This window comes from Haemorhous mexicanus, chromosome 2 (genome assembly GCF_027477595.1).
Source record: "Haemorhous mexicanus isolate bHaeMex1 chromosome 2, bHaeMex1.pri, whole genome shotgun sequence".
In the NCBI taxonomy this organism is placed as follows: domain Eukaryota; kingdom Metazoa; phylum Chordata; class Aves; order Passeriformes; family Fringillidae; genus Haemorhous; species Haemorhous mexicanus.
Window position 1 is genome coordinate 61,840,352 of NC_082342.1, and position 17,730 is coordinate 61,858,081.

At 36.5% G+C, this 17,730-nt stretch overlaps 1 protein-coding gene across 2 annotated transcripts in view; it reads left to right on the top strand.

Annotated features, from left to right (window-relative positions):
• VWA8 (von Willebrand factor A domain containing 8) overlaps nucleotides 1–17,730 on the top strand; it is a 182,733-nt gene that overhangs the window by 138,293 nt on the left and 26,710 nt on the right. For both annotated transcript variants that reach the window (XM_059839092.1, XM_059839093.1), the window contains exons 36-37: nucleotides 2,963–3,044; nucleotides 5,010–5,214. In XM_059839092.1, the coding sequence (XP_059695075.1) occupies nucleotides 2,963–3,044; nucleotides 5,010–5,214 (287 nt within the window). The remainder of the gene's footprint in view (nucleotides 1–2,962; nucleotides 3,045–5,009; nucleotides 5,215–17,730) is intronic.

Genomic DNA, 17,730 nt, shown 5'->3' on the forward strand with positions numbered 1-17,730 from the left:
AATCAAGTATGTGTCTGTCCATTGAAGTTCTTGCACTATTGTCTTCTGTTGCCTTTGAGAAGTTGTTTTATATTTTTGATTTTGTTTCCATATCTATCAGATTTTCTTTCTCATCTTCTTGGACAACTGGTCAGTGCTGGCATACAGCCTTCCATTTCTATTAATAATTCAAAGTACTCAGCCAAACTCAAGCATGCTCCAATGTGTATTAGTGAAGCTGTTCCAGGAACAATAAGCAAAGAAATATTTGTCTGTATGTTTTATTGGAACTGTAAACCAAATGATAGTTATTTTTGAAAAGAAATTATAACAAGTAATAATTTCCCCAAAGACTGCCAAATAGATGTATGGACACAAATATAAACTCGGACAAGAGATCATGGCAAAATCCAGCAAAGAAGAATCAATGTTTATTCTAAAAACAAGACTGTAAAGACGAGGGACTGCTTGAGATCAAATATTTACTTGGATTCTCAGCACTTTCTATAGATGAACATAAAACAACAGCCTATTACTGAGTGTGTATCTCTGTGAGTATGACAGTAACTGGAACATGTAGTATAACATAATGTTACCAAAATAGCCTTGACACATCATCTGGTCCACCTGTTTATATACATGTGACAGGATGACGTGTAGTCTCTTCTTAACTGAGGTTGGTCAAACAATTGGCCTATTGCATTGCTTCATTCTCCTTGTATAACAAAAGCTTTTCATGGTATCCATCCTTTCTTTCTCTAAACAAAACTGAATACCTTCATGTCACCTTCACTCACTCAGGGTATCACTCTCTTTATAATGATCTTCTCAACAGGATTGGATGTGTTTTTTAAAAAAACCCCTCTGTTTAGACAAGAAAAAAAATCTTTGCATTTGTCTTTATAACCCATCTGTTTTTCTGACCACTTTGTCATCCTCGAGACTATTTCATGTCACAGAATGATGGAATGGGTAAGGTTGGAAAGGACAACTTGAGGTCATGTAATCCAATCTCCCTGCTTAGCAGGGTCCTCTAGAGTATGTTACTCAGGATTAGGTCAAAACAGTTCCTCTCCAGGGAAGGAAACTCTACAATCTCTCTGGGCATCCAGTTCCAGTGCTCAGTCACCATCATAGTAAAGTGTTTTTCATGTTCAGGTGCAACTTTCTGTGCATCATTTTCCATCTGTTGCCTCTTGTCCTATTGCTTGGCACCAGAGAGCAGAGTCTGGTCCATCCTCTAACACCCTCCCTTTAGATACTGACAGACATTGATGAGGTCCCTTCTCAGTTTTCTCTTCTTGAGGCTGAGCAGGCCTCAGTCCCTCAGCCTTTCCTCATAAAAGAGTTACTTCAATCTCCTCGTTGTCTTTGTAGCCCTCCACTGGACCTGCTCCAGGAGCTCCACATCTCCCTTGTACTGAGGAGCCCAGATCTGAACATTGTGTCTGTTTTCCTTAAAGCTTCATGTCTGGAGCTGTGCATAGCTCTTCTTCTCCGTCAGGCTTTGGCAAAAGAAGAACAAACTGCACTTGTTCGTGTCTTATGTTCACATTTCATCGTCAGGATTCTTGACTGCAGTTTGGGGCCTAGCCAGCAGTTCTTGTGTAGCATTTAAACATTTGATGGCCTTTTTGTTAGCTTCCTACTCTGCAATCCTTTGTCTTTTTATTGTCTTTAATTTGTTTGATTTGCATTCTTTCTCTAATTTATTAACTTAATTTTTAATTCTTATTCCACAGTTCTACCTTTCTAGTTCAGTATCTGCCCTTGTTTTAGATCTTCATCAGAATTTTTAATGTGTATCTTACTCTTCATTACTAACAAAAGAGAGCACATTTTAAAATAGTAACAAAATCTAGAGGAAACCAAAAGTGGTCTTTGTCCCACAAATCTGCATTTTTCCAGACCTTTTTCCCCTCTTTCTGATGTGTTTGATAGTCCCATTTTTATGAAGATGAGTAAAGTCCATAGATGTGCTGCTGTAGGCATGTATCCTATAGATATATAAATACATTGGATATGCATAAGGTGCTGCTGTGAGTTATGCTGTGTGCTGCTTTGAATACTAGATCTCCTTATTATGCTGATCATGTTGGTCTTTTCTGTGTGTGCTCTATGCAAGCATCAACAGTTCTGCAGGTAAGGTCATACTCCTTCAGGTCAAGGAGGTGAAAGATACATTACTTCAGAGGAAAATCTGCACTTGATTTCATCTTGTGACAATGACATTCTGTATCCATACTGGGCAGTATGATTCAGTCTTGTGGTTTCTTTTCTGAAAACTGCCTCAATTTACTCCACATAGATGAAAGTCAGCCCCTAACTGGAAGCCACTTCTGAGGCCAGGCACAGTGTACTCATAAGCTGGCAAAAGCCAGTGTAGGCACACAAACACAAATTTATTTCTGAGGGAAGGACCATATATTAGCTGTATTCATTAAACTGTCCATAAACAGAATATTTAATGCATGATAGTCTAGGGCCTGTAAGTTATAAAATCTTTGCATACTGAGAATCTGCCTCCAAAGAGCGGTTCAATTTCAGGGAACAGTGTTTAGGTTAGTATTATTGAGAATTTTTCAAGTGGAACTCATAAACACAATGTTTTGAAATGTTCCACAATATACTATTAAAGTCAGATATACAAATGACATTATCTTCAGTGACAGATCAAAGCAGCAAGGTAGGGACTGCAGTAATGCTTGAATAGTGCTTTTGTGAGCAGAGCTATATTTGTGACTAATTTTGACATTTGCCATATAAATACATTGTTCTTTTGTAACTGTGACTGTCTGATTACTCACTGTCGTAATAATAAAACGATTCCTTATTTGCAAGTTATATTCCTGTGTTGAATATGAAAGGTTATCATTTTCTGACAGGTACTGTATAATAAAATGTTTAAATTTAATCTGCTAAATGCAAATGCAATAACCAGTTAATCATGCAGCTGGAAAATAACATGTTTGTTTGTTTTCAGATGTCACTCCTCCACCAGCTGCTGGATACTTGGAAGTAACAGATCTTAATTCAAAGAAAATCAAATACATTGCAATTCCCAGGTAACTGATTTTATTGATTAGAGCAGTGTCATGTTAGAAGAAGAGTAAAGAGAATTTAGTATGTAATATTACTTTATGATAAGTAAATATTTCTTTTGATGTGGAAAGTAAGACTGATTCATACCTAGTGTAAAATTCTACAAACATTGCAGTGTATTTTTGTCAACATAACTTATCTGTTTTTACTAAGTAATACTGATGAAAATGTAACAATTAATTAGTAAATATGAAAGGTAGCTTTATCTTCTGATTTTCATTCCCTTTGTTCCTTCCCCCTCTTCCATCCACTGTATTCTCAACCCTCTTTCATTATGGTTTACAGTCTTTATTTTCTTTTCCTTTTTCCCTGTCTTTAGGATCTGAGAAAGACAGGCAAAATGATCCAGTGCTAGGTGTTAGAAAACTGGGAATCAAGTTCTGGTCCAATATAAAGTTTATTTTGAAAATAGCTTGAGCTTTTCTGTGGTTCTCCCTTTGGAAAGTATTCATTCCCAAGTATCTTGCATGATACACAAGTATCTTGTATGATAAATTAGCACAGCCAGATTCTATGGCTTCTCTTTGATTTTAACATCTGTCTCTCACAACTGTAGAGAGTGTTTGCAAGTGTTTTATTGAATAAAGATATATTTTGGTCACAAATTGTAATTTTCTACTGTAGTAATAATAATAAAAAACATTTTTGTTTTAAATGGCACTCTCTCCACTTTCATATTTGAATAGCACAGGTATGAAACTCACCAAGAAATGTTTATTTTTTTTTTATTCTATTCATGAGATGCTGATTTTGACAGTACTTATTCTCATTTAAATTTATCCTGGTTTGTTAATAATCTAGGGAATTTTTAATTAATAGAGAATTATTTTTGCACTGTTGACCATTTATAATTGGTCTATTGGCCTACATCTTACACAGTCATTCAAAAATGAAAAACATTACCATAAAAATAGTAAGGAATCACTTTATTTTTCACTAGGATTTTATAGGAAATAACAGAAATTGCAAAGTCATTTTTCAACATTAGCACCCTTAAACTAGCATTAGGATTTAAGCTGTGTATGGCAGATCTGAGCAGAAGTCCAGATTTAAAAATGTACTCCAGTAAGAACTGATGAGTAAAGTAAGTTTTCATCATATAAGTATGAGTAGTTCTCTGTTAAATTCTAACAACCTTTCTTCCTTCTGGCAAAGTTAGCCCAGTTAAATGCTGAGATAACTCTTTCAGCTGGTTTCAGTCATAGGTAGAAGCATATGTGTTGCTCCTTCTTACATTTTTGAAAATTATTAATTTTGCTATCAGTGCAGGTTACCAAGTCATTTATGCATGTAATTAGCAGTACTGAAAAATGTATAGATTCTTCCCTGCATTGTCTAAATTTCCCTTCATGTTCCATACTTATTAGGCCCTGTCTTTCAGCAGTAAATTTTTGTCAGCAAGCTGACTGTTCAAAAAAATGCTACAATTCTCTGTACATAAAGCTGTGTCATTGTTAAATGAGTATATAAATCATAATATTTAATTAAAGCACTAGAGAAAGGTGTTACTCTAAGTTGATGGAAGTGTATTTTCCTCAGCACTTGCATCATGTTCTCTCTATTTCTATTTAATATTTTTCAGTAGCATTTGTTTAAATTTTTTATATTCTTAATAGTTCTTTTGCTAAAGATGGACTACTTTTAGATAGATTAGATACAGCAGTGTATCTAAACTACAGCAGTGGTTTTGGCAACATGTTCAACCTAGTCTTTTATTCTGCTTCTTATACAGTCAGGTGTCCTTTGGTTTTGTCCAGTTTCAGTAGGTGGAAAGTTTCAGACAAAAATAGTGGGTCCACAGGGCTGAGTTATAATCTCTCATGAAATGAGGATGTAATTTCATTGAATTGTCACCTTAACTGCAGAAATACTCATCCCCCTTTTAATTGCAGCTTCAAAAAAAAATCATATTAATTCCTGTTTTTCAGGTCACAGTCTCTCTCTCCATATACATCTTGGCTCTCTATGATCTCAGATGCTGATGCCCTGCTGGCACCACTGGGCAAAGTGGGTTTGGTTACTGTGGACATGGGAGGAGGTGTGAGGCTTTGGGAGACTGGGCTGGACAGCCTCCAGCAGTCACTGCAGGATTGGAGGAACATGATTGGCCAAGAAGATGGTCGTCCTGTGCAGGTAGGGCTTCATAAAGCTGAACTGGAAAGCATAACAAAATAAGCTATGCATAGAGGAGTTTTCAGCTGGGAAAGGAGTGGAGGGGAGGGCTGTTGAAAAACACTATGAAATAGAAGTGCACCTGTGAGAAAAATTTAATAGACTTCTTCCCTGAAAAAAGAGGCACAGTAGCTTAATTTGAAAACATTTTGTAGCTCCTGTAATTATGGTTACTGACAGACTCTTTGTCTTACACTGTTTGTATTTTTGCCAAATTCCAGTGCAATTAAATGCAAATAAATCCTTTATCTCCTTCTGATTTTTAACTGTAACTTTCAGAATGTAGAATAATGAAATTATTTTTAAAGAAAATTATATACTTTTCCAGAGTTCAAATTCTTGAAAAAAGATATTGGGGTTTTACTTTGAAAAAGAAACTTGAAACCTAGGTGAAAAATGCCTTGAATTCACAGTAGAGCCTTGGGCTAATCTTGATAATTTTCCCAGCTGAGCAGAGTTGCAAGGATCACCATACGGCCATGTTCTCATATGGAATGTTTAGGTAGATGCTGAAAATACACAGCGTATACATGTATGGTGTGTGTGCATGTATGTATGAGTGTTAATGTACTGGCGAACATGTGTGATCACCATTGCAACACAGAGGGAACATTCAGGGCTGTTCAGTTGCATCTTTAATTAGAATGGGAAAACAGAATGAGTCTGTTCTTAATTGGATCTCTCTCTGGTTTTGGTTGGGGTTTTTTTGTGAATAAGATATATTTGGCCAAAATGGCTTTTACTTTTTTTCCCACTCTTAGCTCCCTTTCTACAAGATGTTCTGTCGTTACAGAGACTTGGGCAAGAACTAACATGTTCTTGTCACTGGACCTCAGCAAATGCCATAAAAATCATGAGAAAAGGAAGCACCTCCATGCTCCACACGTGTGGCTTTGCCAGTGCCATATTCATTACCAGTGCAGTAGCACTAGCACCATCTTATGGTCAGATATAGTCAGTTTACACCAGCTCTGGGGATTTGACTAGTTTTAATAGTTATTTTTAACTTTTTCCTTTTTTAAAATTACTTATTTTATTATTCGACAATATTACTATATTGCCAATAATAGCCAACAAATTATTAGACAATACTGGCTTGGAAAGTGCACTCCATAAGAAAATTTAAGTCATTGAACTAGAAATCTCTAGTAGCTATTTTAAAGAAGGCTAAGAAGTTTCCCACAGTCACAAAGCAGTTTTCAAAATCTGCTGTAGAAATCCTCTCCACTGACAGCCTGCCTCACTACTAGGCACACTCCAGGGTAAAGCCTCCTTAGAAAATCTTTTTTTCCCCGTTAAACCGGTGGTTTGTCAGAACTGAAATAACGTGCTCTTTTGTTGCCACATTGTATCACAGTACAAGCTGGCTTGACTGGGCAAATTAATTCAGCTAGCCAGCCAGCTCCATAAACCAGCCCATGGGTTGACTGACAAGAACTCCAACCAATTATGTTCCTTCCTAAGCTGCAAGGATATCACTGGTCCAGGATCTTGGGGTGGTAAAAGATCAGACCAACGAGCTATCCAGACTGGGTGTTTCAAATGCCCATTATAAAGAAGGGCTGAAGAATAATTCTTTCTGTTGCCACATGAACACCGGGTGAGTGGTTCTCTTTGTGTCCGACCCACTCCCCCCCCACATTCACAGTCTTTGATTTGTGATAAAGGACTGGAACAAAACCTCCAATGTGATCTTCTGACTTGCATGATTATCACTAACTTCTGTTTCCCTACTTCACTTTTTTGCTTTACTTTGAATGGAAAGAGAACGAGGCCTAAGAAGCCTTGTTTACAAAGGCATTGCAAAGCAATAAGAAATAAATTAGGTCCTTTATTTTATGTAATTTCCAATAAGATAATAGATACGTAGTTGCTATGTAAACTCTGTACTTTGCTAATTGGAAATGAAGGCTTTCTCCTTTCCTACTTAATTTCTCAGTAGGCCTAGACATAAAAGCAGTACTTTATTAAGGCACTCATTTCTGGAAATGAAAGGATCCTATTACCTTAAAAACATATCCATGCAACTTCCCTGTGTAATTGAGCATAGCAAGAACATGTCTCCTGATCCAGGGACAATTAGTTTGCTAAGAATGCTGCAGCTAAGCATTTCCTGATACCTGTTTTTGCAAAATTGGACATATTTTGCAGCCATGTGTTGATCTGATCATTCAAGTGTATGAAAATTACCTCCATTTGTATAATGTTGCATGCGCATGTTAAGTAAGATTTCAAGTTTAATGAGGTTTCTCTAGTTCTTTGACTATAAACCCATCATTCCCAATCATCCTGTAGCAGAAACTCACTTTAAGAGAAATGACAGTGTTCCACATATCACTCACCCACCTCCAATCTCCCCTTCCCTTAAAACTGCCATTTTTGCATCCCACAAAACTGCGACAGGCTTAGCAAAGCTTATTATCCCTTCGTGGTGATGTTCTTAGACCAATCCAAGACTTGTCTATGTGGTTGGGAACCACTGATCTGCAGAAACACAAACTCTTTGAATCTTCCTGACCCTTAAGAGAAAAAATAATTAGAGGGCTTTCAATATAAATATAGTTTCAAAGGATTGGAATCAAATCTTCAAGCAGGCTTCAGTTGGAACTATCTTCTAGGGCTGCATTTTTGCTTTCACAAACACGTTAGCTCTGAGAGGGAGGCTGGATATACATAAGCAATGAAACAGAGGAAAACAAACAGCTGTTCCACTTGTAATCAGTAATTAGGCTCCCTTGATATAATTTGTGGCAATCTTCATAACAGTCAACATTTGTTTTGTATTGTTGACATACTCAGCAGAGTTCAAACTGCTGAAGTCTTGAGGCTACCAAATTAGTTCATCAAAATATGGTATGTGATTAGAGAAGCCTACATTTATACAGGCAGGTCAGAATTTTTTATAATTTATTGCAGTTTTAAACTCAAAATAATACTACAGTATTTTGAAATTATTAAATTGGAGTGTCGAAAATACAACGTCTAAACAAAATGCTGTATTTTCTAAAGCTGTGAGCTCTACTCCAAAAACCATCGAGCTTTTTCACTGTTTGGTGTCTCCAAGCAAAAGGTCACTTCATTATCAAATACAGGAAGAGAATTTGAAGGACAATTTATTTTTAAAATCTTGCCCTTAAGTTTTGTGGCAATAGGCAGACATTGATAAGCTTGTGTTTCTTTTTTCATCCAAGGGTTATCGATGGAAATTAAATAGAACAGCACTGATTACATTCTGATTCAGTTCAGATATTGTCTTTTAGTAAGCATTATTTAGTGATATATCTCATTTAGATAAAGTACAATGCTTACATAACAAAAATTAAAAGGTGCATCATTAAGAGGTATTTCAGTAGATGTTAAGGCATTTATCTGTGACTATTAGAAAAAGCATTTAGTTCTGTATTCACTCTACTTAAAGTTCTCCTGCTGTAGACTGTTGTCCAAAATGTGTCATGCTATGTATTCAGTATGCCATTGTTTTCAGAAATCCCTGGACATATTCAAACCTGTAGAGGGCATAAAAATGTACTTAGTCAAAGATTGCAAAAGCTTTGCCGTATTAGTTGATGCTAGTATGTATCTGAACTCAAAATCAGATCCACAACATTTTTTAAAATCCAAATATAGTCTTGATCTAGGTAATATCACCATGCAAACTGACATCCCGAAGCTGAGGATAGTCTCTTTGTCATTTCAGTACCAAGATTATCCAAAGAAGCGATCTGATTGATTTAAAAAAAAACCTTGTAAACTAAGACTTTTTAGGGGTTTATTTGAGTGGGGTATATTTTTTTCAGTGTCTGTTGTTTAATGTATTAATGTATTTGTGGAATTTGCAGTAGTTGTATCATCTCCTGCGTATATGAGATAGGTTTTTGAAATTGCAGTAGTGCCCTCTGTTTGAGGCTGTATATAGAGGCCTAATGAGTTAAGACGTTGTGATTGTAACTATTTTGATTTCCTATGGACTGATCTCTCTCATTTTCAGTATAGGAAGCCTCCCTCATAAGCATTCAGGTTCTTAGTTGGAAATTAATTAATATTTACATCTAAGTGAATAGTTAGCAAGAAAAAAAAAACACTTCTTTCCATTTTCCCATCTTTCTGCTGTCCTAAAACAGGGTCACAATTTCCTGGTACATCCCAGATGTTAAAGGTCAAGGCCTGCTTGTTTTATGCTACACTTCTTCAAGGATGGATATTGCTTGTGTCTCTGGCCTGTGACAGAGCCCCACTCTAACATAAGTGTTCTGTGTAATGTGTGGTTTTCCTCAGCAAATAGCTGAAACTTTTGACTCAGGTTATGTCTCCTATAACTCTAGGAAACTCAGGTGGGTTTCCTAGATGATTCAGGTTCAGCCAATATGATGTCAAGACAACATAGTGTAGGACTGAGCAGAGCAAAGATGTAGCACGTATGAACTGTGGGCACCAGCTGTGTAAAAATAGATAAAGAACATTTACCCATAAGCAAGTGCATGTGCTGTGTAGAACCTGAATAATACAACAGCTACATCATCCCACCTCTCTAGTCTGAAGACTGATGGGCAACACTCAGCTTAAAAAATGACCTACCTCTTCGTAGGTGTGTCAGTCCTAAAGAAATGTGTAAGAGAGACACTGACACCTTAGTATGAAACCAGGCCCTTCCACAGAAAAGGATCAGCCTGGAAACGTTTTCTCCCATTTTTTCTGCACTTTGCTTTTGTGACTTCACCTGATGTAAAGGTTGAACTGGAGACAAAGTTGAGTACACTCCTGAAGTATTCATAATGCCAAAAATCTCACATTTCCTGTTGAAGGTAAAAGAAGCCCAGATTGAATTAGGTGAGGGGTGTGCAAATGTAGCTGGGTATGTGTATCTTATGTATTCACACACAAGTACATGTATATATTTGCACACACACACACTAATGCTCATTTTTCCCCCAGCTGTCATACCTAGACGTTGGTTGTCTTGAATTAGAATTACCTGAAGAGATCATCATAACTTTGCAGGTAGTCAGTCCCACAGGGACTGTATTTCATAATGAGCAAGAATTGAAAGTCAATTTGGATAATGATCGTCTTACTCCCTTCCTTGAATAGTCTCATATATTCCATTTGTATTCCATGCAGCTAATCCTGTAAGACTCTACATGAAGTATTCACCCCTTAAGTTAATTCATATTTTTTTATTTCATTGAATGCATCCTTTTTTTCTCTTGTTATTTTCTGAAGCTGTACTTTAAAGTTCAGGTTAATGTGAGTTCACCTGATGAAATTTAATTTTTTAGGTTGTATATTTGTCTAAAGAATAATTCAGGAGTTTCAGTGATTCCAACTTGCTTATGTTTACTGCTCAGAATCTACTCTAATCTATACTGATAGTTTGGGGGTTTTCTTCCTTTATAAAAAGTGACATTATACTTTATAATGTAACAAAAATCTAGCCTTTTCCTGATGTTAAAACTGAACTGGGCAAAGCTGCACTTCTTGAATCGAGACAAAAGCATGACCTTTAGCAAGGGTGGCTGGTTCTTCTCCCCACCACCCTCCGGTTCTCTATTTTCTGCTTTGTACCAAGCAGTCTTTCTGACCACATGAGGGCATCAGAGGGCTAATAACAGCGATTTCCCTCTGCTTTTACATACTGTCTGTACAAACCCCATAAATTGTGAGAAATACATGCAGTGGAGGCTTCTTGCAAGTTTGGAATAACCATATGATAGCATTCTGTAGACCTGTGTAGGATCCCGAAAATCTTGAAATACTGCAGATTGCAGAGTTATCTAGTCAATAGGTGGATTCTGAGATATAGTTTGATAGCACTTCCAGTTCTAAGATCCATGAGCCCCAAATCCACAGTTTAGTTCTGTGATCTCTTCCCAGGCCATATAATTTATTCAGCAGAGGACTAGCAGCTGTGTACCAGCTCTTGAATGAAGGCATCAGAGTATGGGGAAGCATGAGACTAGAAAGCTGTGAACTCACAGAGCTAAATAAATGCATATCTCTAAAGTATTTGTGGGATAAAGTAACTCAGATAAAGATCACTGGCTCTCTGTCAGATACCTTTCATATAAATTTCCTCAGCTTGAGTGAGGCCCTCGTTAGAAGCACAGTACAAACACGTCTAAAATACGTTCTCTTTCCTAAGGAGACCTTCCAGTCTAATTGGAGCAGACAGACAGAGCAGGAGGGAAATAACCTTAACTTTCTATTAGAGCAGTCTGATGCAGCACAAAGTTCCCTTTCTTTCTCTGACCTTCCTGTGGATGCCCAAAGCCTCATGAGAAAAAATGTTACTACCTCAACACACTGTCTTGAAGATCTCAAAAAGTCTGCAGCAGTGCACATTGCTGGCGTAAAGGCTGGAGCTCCTAACACCAGTGAAATCCTGCTGTCCCAGCAAGACAAATGCATACTAATAATTATGACTTTATGTAAGTGGTTCCCTGATTAGTGAAAGGACAAGCATAGGGAAAATTTAAATAATCTGATATGTTACACTAATGCCAATTCTAAGAGGCTTTCCTTTAGAGAAGAAAACAATGTAGTAGATATTAAATAACTTCTGCCTCTGCTTCTTAAGGACAGCATTGACAAGGTCCTAGGTGTACAGAAAATCAGGTTTTTCTCCTTCCACATGTAATTTTTTTCAATTTTCATTTTACCCTGTGGTTTTCAGTCTGGACCATTCCAAACTGACATCATGTGTTCACTTATCCCATGTTTCTAGCTTGTCTAGGAGGACGTGTCGTAGTCATGATAAATAACCAAGCTAGATGTTATCTGTCTCCTCTGATAATATTTTGTAGTGGATTAGAATACTAAAAAGATGATGACCTCACGTCTTATAGTTGAATAGAACTGACCAGGGACTTTCAAATAATGACACACGAAAATGGACTTTATGTAGGTATTTGCATAACAGAGGATCCATTAGATTAAATAACTATCTTATTACTTTATTTAGTTTTCCGGCTTTTTAGCCACACACTGTATATTTGTGGGCAAAATACTCTAATGCATCTGCTGTGCAGTTTCTGAGTTGGTTCTTCAAGTGACAGCATTTAGTTCAAAAAAGAGGCCACCGCAGAATTTTGTACAGTGGTTTGGTTTTTTTAGTTGGTTTATATAAGCTTCATTTGTAAGCCAGATACAGCTTTTTATAAGTTTCACTCCAAATCTCCACGTCTTCCCCATCCAGATTCACTTTTCTAAAATGCCATCAAGGTTTGATGATGCTTTCAACAATTCTGGTATTCAAGACAAAAGCTTAATGCCTGCATGGGTTTTAAAGGCTACTTTTAGAATTAAATATTCACCCAAGTCAGATGATGCACAAGCTTTATTAGTTCAGTTTGAGCTCTTGGAAAGTTTTACAGACAAGACAGAAAATCAAAATAAAGTCAAATGAAAAAAAATATTAAAAGTTTTATACTGCAGTGCGATAATTTTTTTTCATTTCAGGATACAAGTGAAGAAACAGGATGTATTTCACACATTTTTATTGTCTTAGCTAAGATTAAGTAGCTTTTCTGTGGAAAAATTCCCAGTGGACTCAATTTTGTGCTGTCATGAACAGAAATTATGCTATTAATTTTTAGTACATAAAAAAAAGCTGTACATGATACAGTACAAGTGAACAAAATAGAAACCATAGAGGGGTTTTTTTGCCTGTTTATGCCTTTCTCTCACTAGTTAGTGTAAGTAGATTATAAAAAGTTTTCTTTCTCTCTTTAGTAGAATCAGTTTTATGGTAGAGTGTAAAACCATTGTGGAACAGGCAGGTTAGCCTGTGATCTGCCTGATGTGGAACTTCTTTGTTCTTTGAGAATGTAATGCATATATTCATGCTGCTGATAATGACTGTGTTAGAGGAAGGTATGTTCTTGTGACCTGTAAAATGCAGCCTAGGATAATATTGGGGGTTTAAGGTTGGAGACGCTTGGAAATAAAGCAAAAACAATTATTTGTTTCAGGGAAGCATCAGTCTTTTGCACATCTGCAGAAGTAGATTCTGCATTCCATGGAATACATTTCCTAATCCTTTGTGCCACTGTGGGATGGATTACTTAATGCATTTTTCACATGGAGTACAGTTGTGTTTTGTTACAGTCAGAGTCAATCTTTTTTCATAATAATGTATGAGAGTGACAGCAGATTTTGTACTGATTTTGATAATGAAATTACCATCTCCCAAATCACCCATAAGGCAAAAATCTACAACCTTATCCCTTCTTTTTCCTGCAATATTCTTCTGATACATGCTCAATCTTTGTCTACAGCACTAATGAGGACAGCAAGTTTATAGTGTTTTTAGTGGGTTTATATTCACATAACTAATATTTTTCAGCAATAATTTAGTGCCTTTCATGGAAAATAACCCATTTTCTTCATTGACTATAAACTGCCCTGTTTAATATGTTTTGTGTTAATGAAAAGGCAAAATATCAGATTAATTTTTTCCCTCTGCATCTCAGATATGTTATGAAAGGAGCAGATATCTTCTAATTGGATCTTGGAAGAGTTCTTTCCTTTATGATAAAAAAGTAAATGAAGAATGGGATCTTGCCAGCCTACATCTGCCTACTTTCCAGGACTGTCTAATCATGCAACAAATTAAGCTAATCAACACCTCCTTAATTTATATTGAACTGAGCACCTGAATCATATGGATTATATTCTGCCTCAAATCTTAGTGCACACATTCTTTTCCCTCTTTTCTTCTGATCAACAGTAAGAAACAACCAATAAACCAGTATTATTACTAGTAGTAGAATAAGTGCATGTGAAAACAATATTTGGACACCCTAAAATTTTCTTTTTAAAGATTTTCCTCCATAAATATCAGCTGTAAATACTGCAACTGTGTCCCTGTTTGCTTGTATAATTTGTATGCATTTCTTCAGTTGTGACACATGAAATCATGCCGGTTGCATCCTTAGTAAATGTGCTCTATGTGGAATGATCCACTGAATGCTTAAAAGGGCTTAGTAGAGAGGTTGATTCCTTGTCACCACATGCAACAAGGAGGAATTCCATTTATTTCTATTATGGAGATGTAAAAGCCTGTAAGGAATGCCCAGCTCTGCTTAAACATTCCCAAAAGGATAAGAAATACTTGGTTTGGGGAGGTTGGAAGAAAAGAAATACAGACTATTTTTAAAGTAAAAATTTCATCTTTTTACACCTGCAGGATGTTAGCCTGGAATCAAAGTGGTTTTTTCTGTTTTTTCCACCTTTTTGTACCTGGAGTATTAAAATAAGCATTGTGTTTTATGTGAGAGGATTAGATATGAGTTCAGCCTGTCAGGGCCAGAGATAATTAAAACGAAGAGGTGAAAGGTCTGTTCCCCTGTACATGAGGCAGCTCACCCCAATCGGAAACCAGAGTTTCTTTGCCATTCCTGAGGCAGAAATTTGCTTTTGTTGCTGTGAGCCCCACAAAGGAGCTTTCTGGCAAGCAGTCCTGAATGGGGGACACTGACACCTCCTGCGCCCTTCAGGAATTTTAATGAAGTTAACCCTGTCAGGAAACAAAAGTAAGCTGCTGTATTAAAAGACCATCCACTCTCTAGCCAATTTGCAGTGTTGCAGTGTCAGTTACAGGGCAGAATGGCAGGAATATCTACAACAAAAAAATGTATCTGCATCCCAGTCAGTATTAAGGAGAAAGCCCTTCACATTTTTATGGTAGCTAACACTCATTAATTACTTTTCTGTTCAAAGCTAGAAATATTTTCAAGCTTGCTGACTTCTGCTTACAAATTCTAGAAGATATTTCCTAACCTGTAACCATGAGTTCCCTATCTGCCAGCTGTTAAGTCTGAGTACATGTTCTGCCCCTTGTTTTAGAGAGCCAGCTTTTCACAAAACTGTAATCGAGATTTGGACAGTGAAAGCTGTTGGCTCAATCTCTTGCATAAACCTGCCAGGAAAAAATAAAATTTCAAGTGGGACAAGACAGGAGGAGATGAAATTCTGTCTCTTTCCCTGTCTCCACAATAAATACAACTTCAGGAATTTTAGTCTTAAGTTAGTTGTAATAGACTTGAAGAATGAGGAGCTGATGTATGACTTAACATAACTTAACTTGGGGGAATGTTGTTAATAATCTGAAACATGAATGAATAATAGATCTTCTAAAATGTTCATTTCATTTGACTTTGCTGAATGTCTTTTACTCATTACACTGGATATTATTATAAACATGTTAATAATAGAGCTATTAATGTACATTCAATGCAGATGTACTTTGAACAGTACTTGCTTAGATACAGAAGTGCACAGTTGTGCTGCTTGGGACTCTCTTTAAATGGTGAATCTTCTTTTTAAAGATTTTTCTTCTCAGTTTTGCTGCAATGTGGGGTTAAGATTTACTGGATGCTAAAATGTCAATAAGGTCACCTGCACAAAATCAGTTGAAGCTAAATTTGATAATGCTTTTGGTCAGTTTTACTCAGAGAGCCAGAGAGATTTGTTTTGAAATGCATTAGAAGCAAATTAATTCTGAAATCAAAAGGGAAGTACTGTATTGTGAAAATTACTCATGTTAGAATGAAATACGGGTGTGTATGGGGCATCAATCATTTTAATAATAGAGTACAGTATCTGTCTTCATAATTCCCACGCTTTTATTGTGGGTTATTTTCTAATGGGTTCATGTAAACTCTTTTCTTCCCATAGCTGTGACAGTGTCCTGTAGTAGTGGCAAGGCACAGTGTATCTGGGTCAGCTGTGTGATCCTCAGTACAGCCTCTGTCTCTTACTGAGGGATTGTGAAAGTGTCAAAAGTATGCCAGTGACTCCTTACTCTCCAGGGGTTAATGTTATTAAATTAAATGATTTCACATCAGAATTCAATAGAATTAAATCCCACATTCACTTAACTGGCACGAATGTGGTTCTAGGTCCACTTGCAAAATAGTTAAGATTTATTTAGTATACAAAATGCCATAGTTTGTCTGACCAGCTGAAGTCTAGACAAAACTACCAGCCTTTGACTCATCTTCGCAGTGGCCACTATTACAGATTGGTATGTGTTTAATGGCTGTTTGGCATAAGTATGGCACAGATGTGAAACACCTGGTTTCACTGTGGTGTTGAGTGCAGTAAATCATGTAATGGACTTCGTTCAGCCTCTTTATGTTCTTCATGAAGGGTAATAAGATCACTTAGTTTCCAAATGGAATATTTTGTATCAGTTTTCCCTCTGCAGTTTGCTCTTAGAATCCCAGTGTTGTCAGGATAAAGGGGAAAAAAAAAAAAAGTGGAGGCATATAAAAGCATTTTGTCATACATTCATATTTTTCAGAAGAAAATTATCTAGAGCAAGTTGTTCAGATGCCATGTATCTCCCACTGAAAGTAAAATCAGTGTTTAGTTCTATTCCTGCCTGGCCACCCTTACTGTCAGGAGTTAATGGATGTGTAAGAGGCAGGACCAGACAATTAAGTCAAAGCATTAGCAAGTCATGGTTTTTGTTGTTGTTTCTAAATTTCCCTTTTTCTTAAGCCTTTCATGCCATTGGCTCTTAAGAAAAGCACATTCCTTTGGCATCCTTCTGACCTGAACTGTTCATATTCTCGCATGCAAAATTTTTGTTTGTTTCATTGAATTTGAAAGACCTGCAGAGCTTGCATCACAAAATCCTTATGAATGTACATGTTGCCTATTGCTGTAATTGCTTGAGAATATAGAAAGAAAATGAGAGAACAAAAGTATTTGAAATCAGAGAGTAAGACATTGAGGATTACTGACAATTAGGACTCTACAGAGAATAAAATAAGAATTGTGTATTCCAGTGAGGATGGTAGTTGTGCTACTTGTGTGATGAAGACTTTGAAAAAAATCCTTCCCAAATATCTCAAATAGGGAGTGGAAAAGTGTTTTCATACTCTGATTATGAATCACCAATATATATAAACAAGTTTAGATAATTTACGATTGAAATGTCTGCCTTGAATGTTTTGGAAATAGTGATTCTTTTGGAAATCAAAAGGAAATTTCAGAGGGAAAAATTCAGTTTTTCCAGCTATTCTTCTCTGACCTGTGCCTCACAGCTCAAGGCTGCAAGACTGAATTTGTGTGTTGTTTCACACAGCCATAATATGCACACCAGGCAGTATGGAATCTGCACAATGATGCAGTAATGAATAGTGCCTTTCAGTGCATGTATAGCTAGGAAGAGCACATATTTCTCTCAAGAAGGGGTGATTAATCAAAACTTTTTGGAAGGAAAAAAGTTCCTAGAAGTCTTGCAATTAGATTCAAATGGAAAATAATCAGGAGAGGAAGGTCAACTTTTAAGCAAGGAAATAATTTATATATTTGAAAAATACCCATCATAACAGTAATAAAAAACTCATTGTAGAAATTACAGTGAGACAAACTTGGCAAAGCTAGTGTGGATTTTAGGTTTGGTTGAGTCCTTTCTCTGCTTTTAGTGTTTGTTTTTCTTGTCTTTCTTCTCACTCTAGACAAACTAGG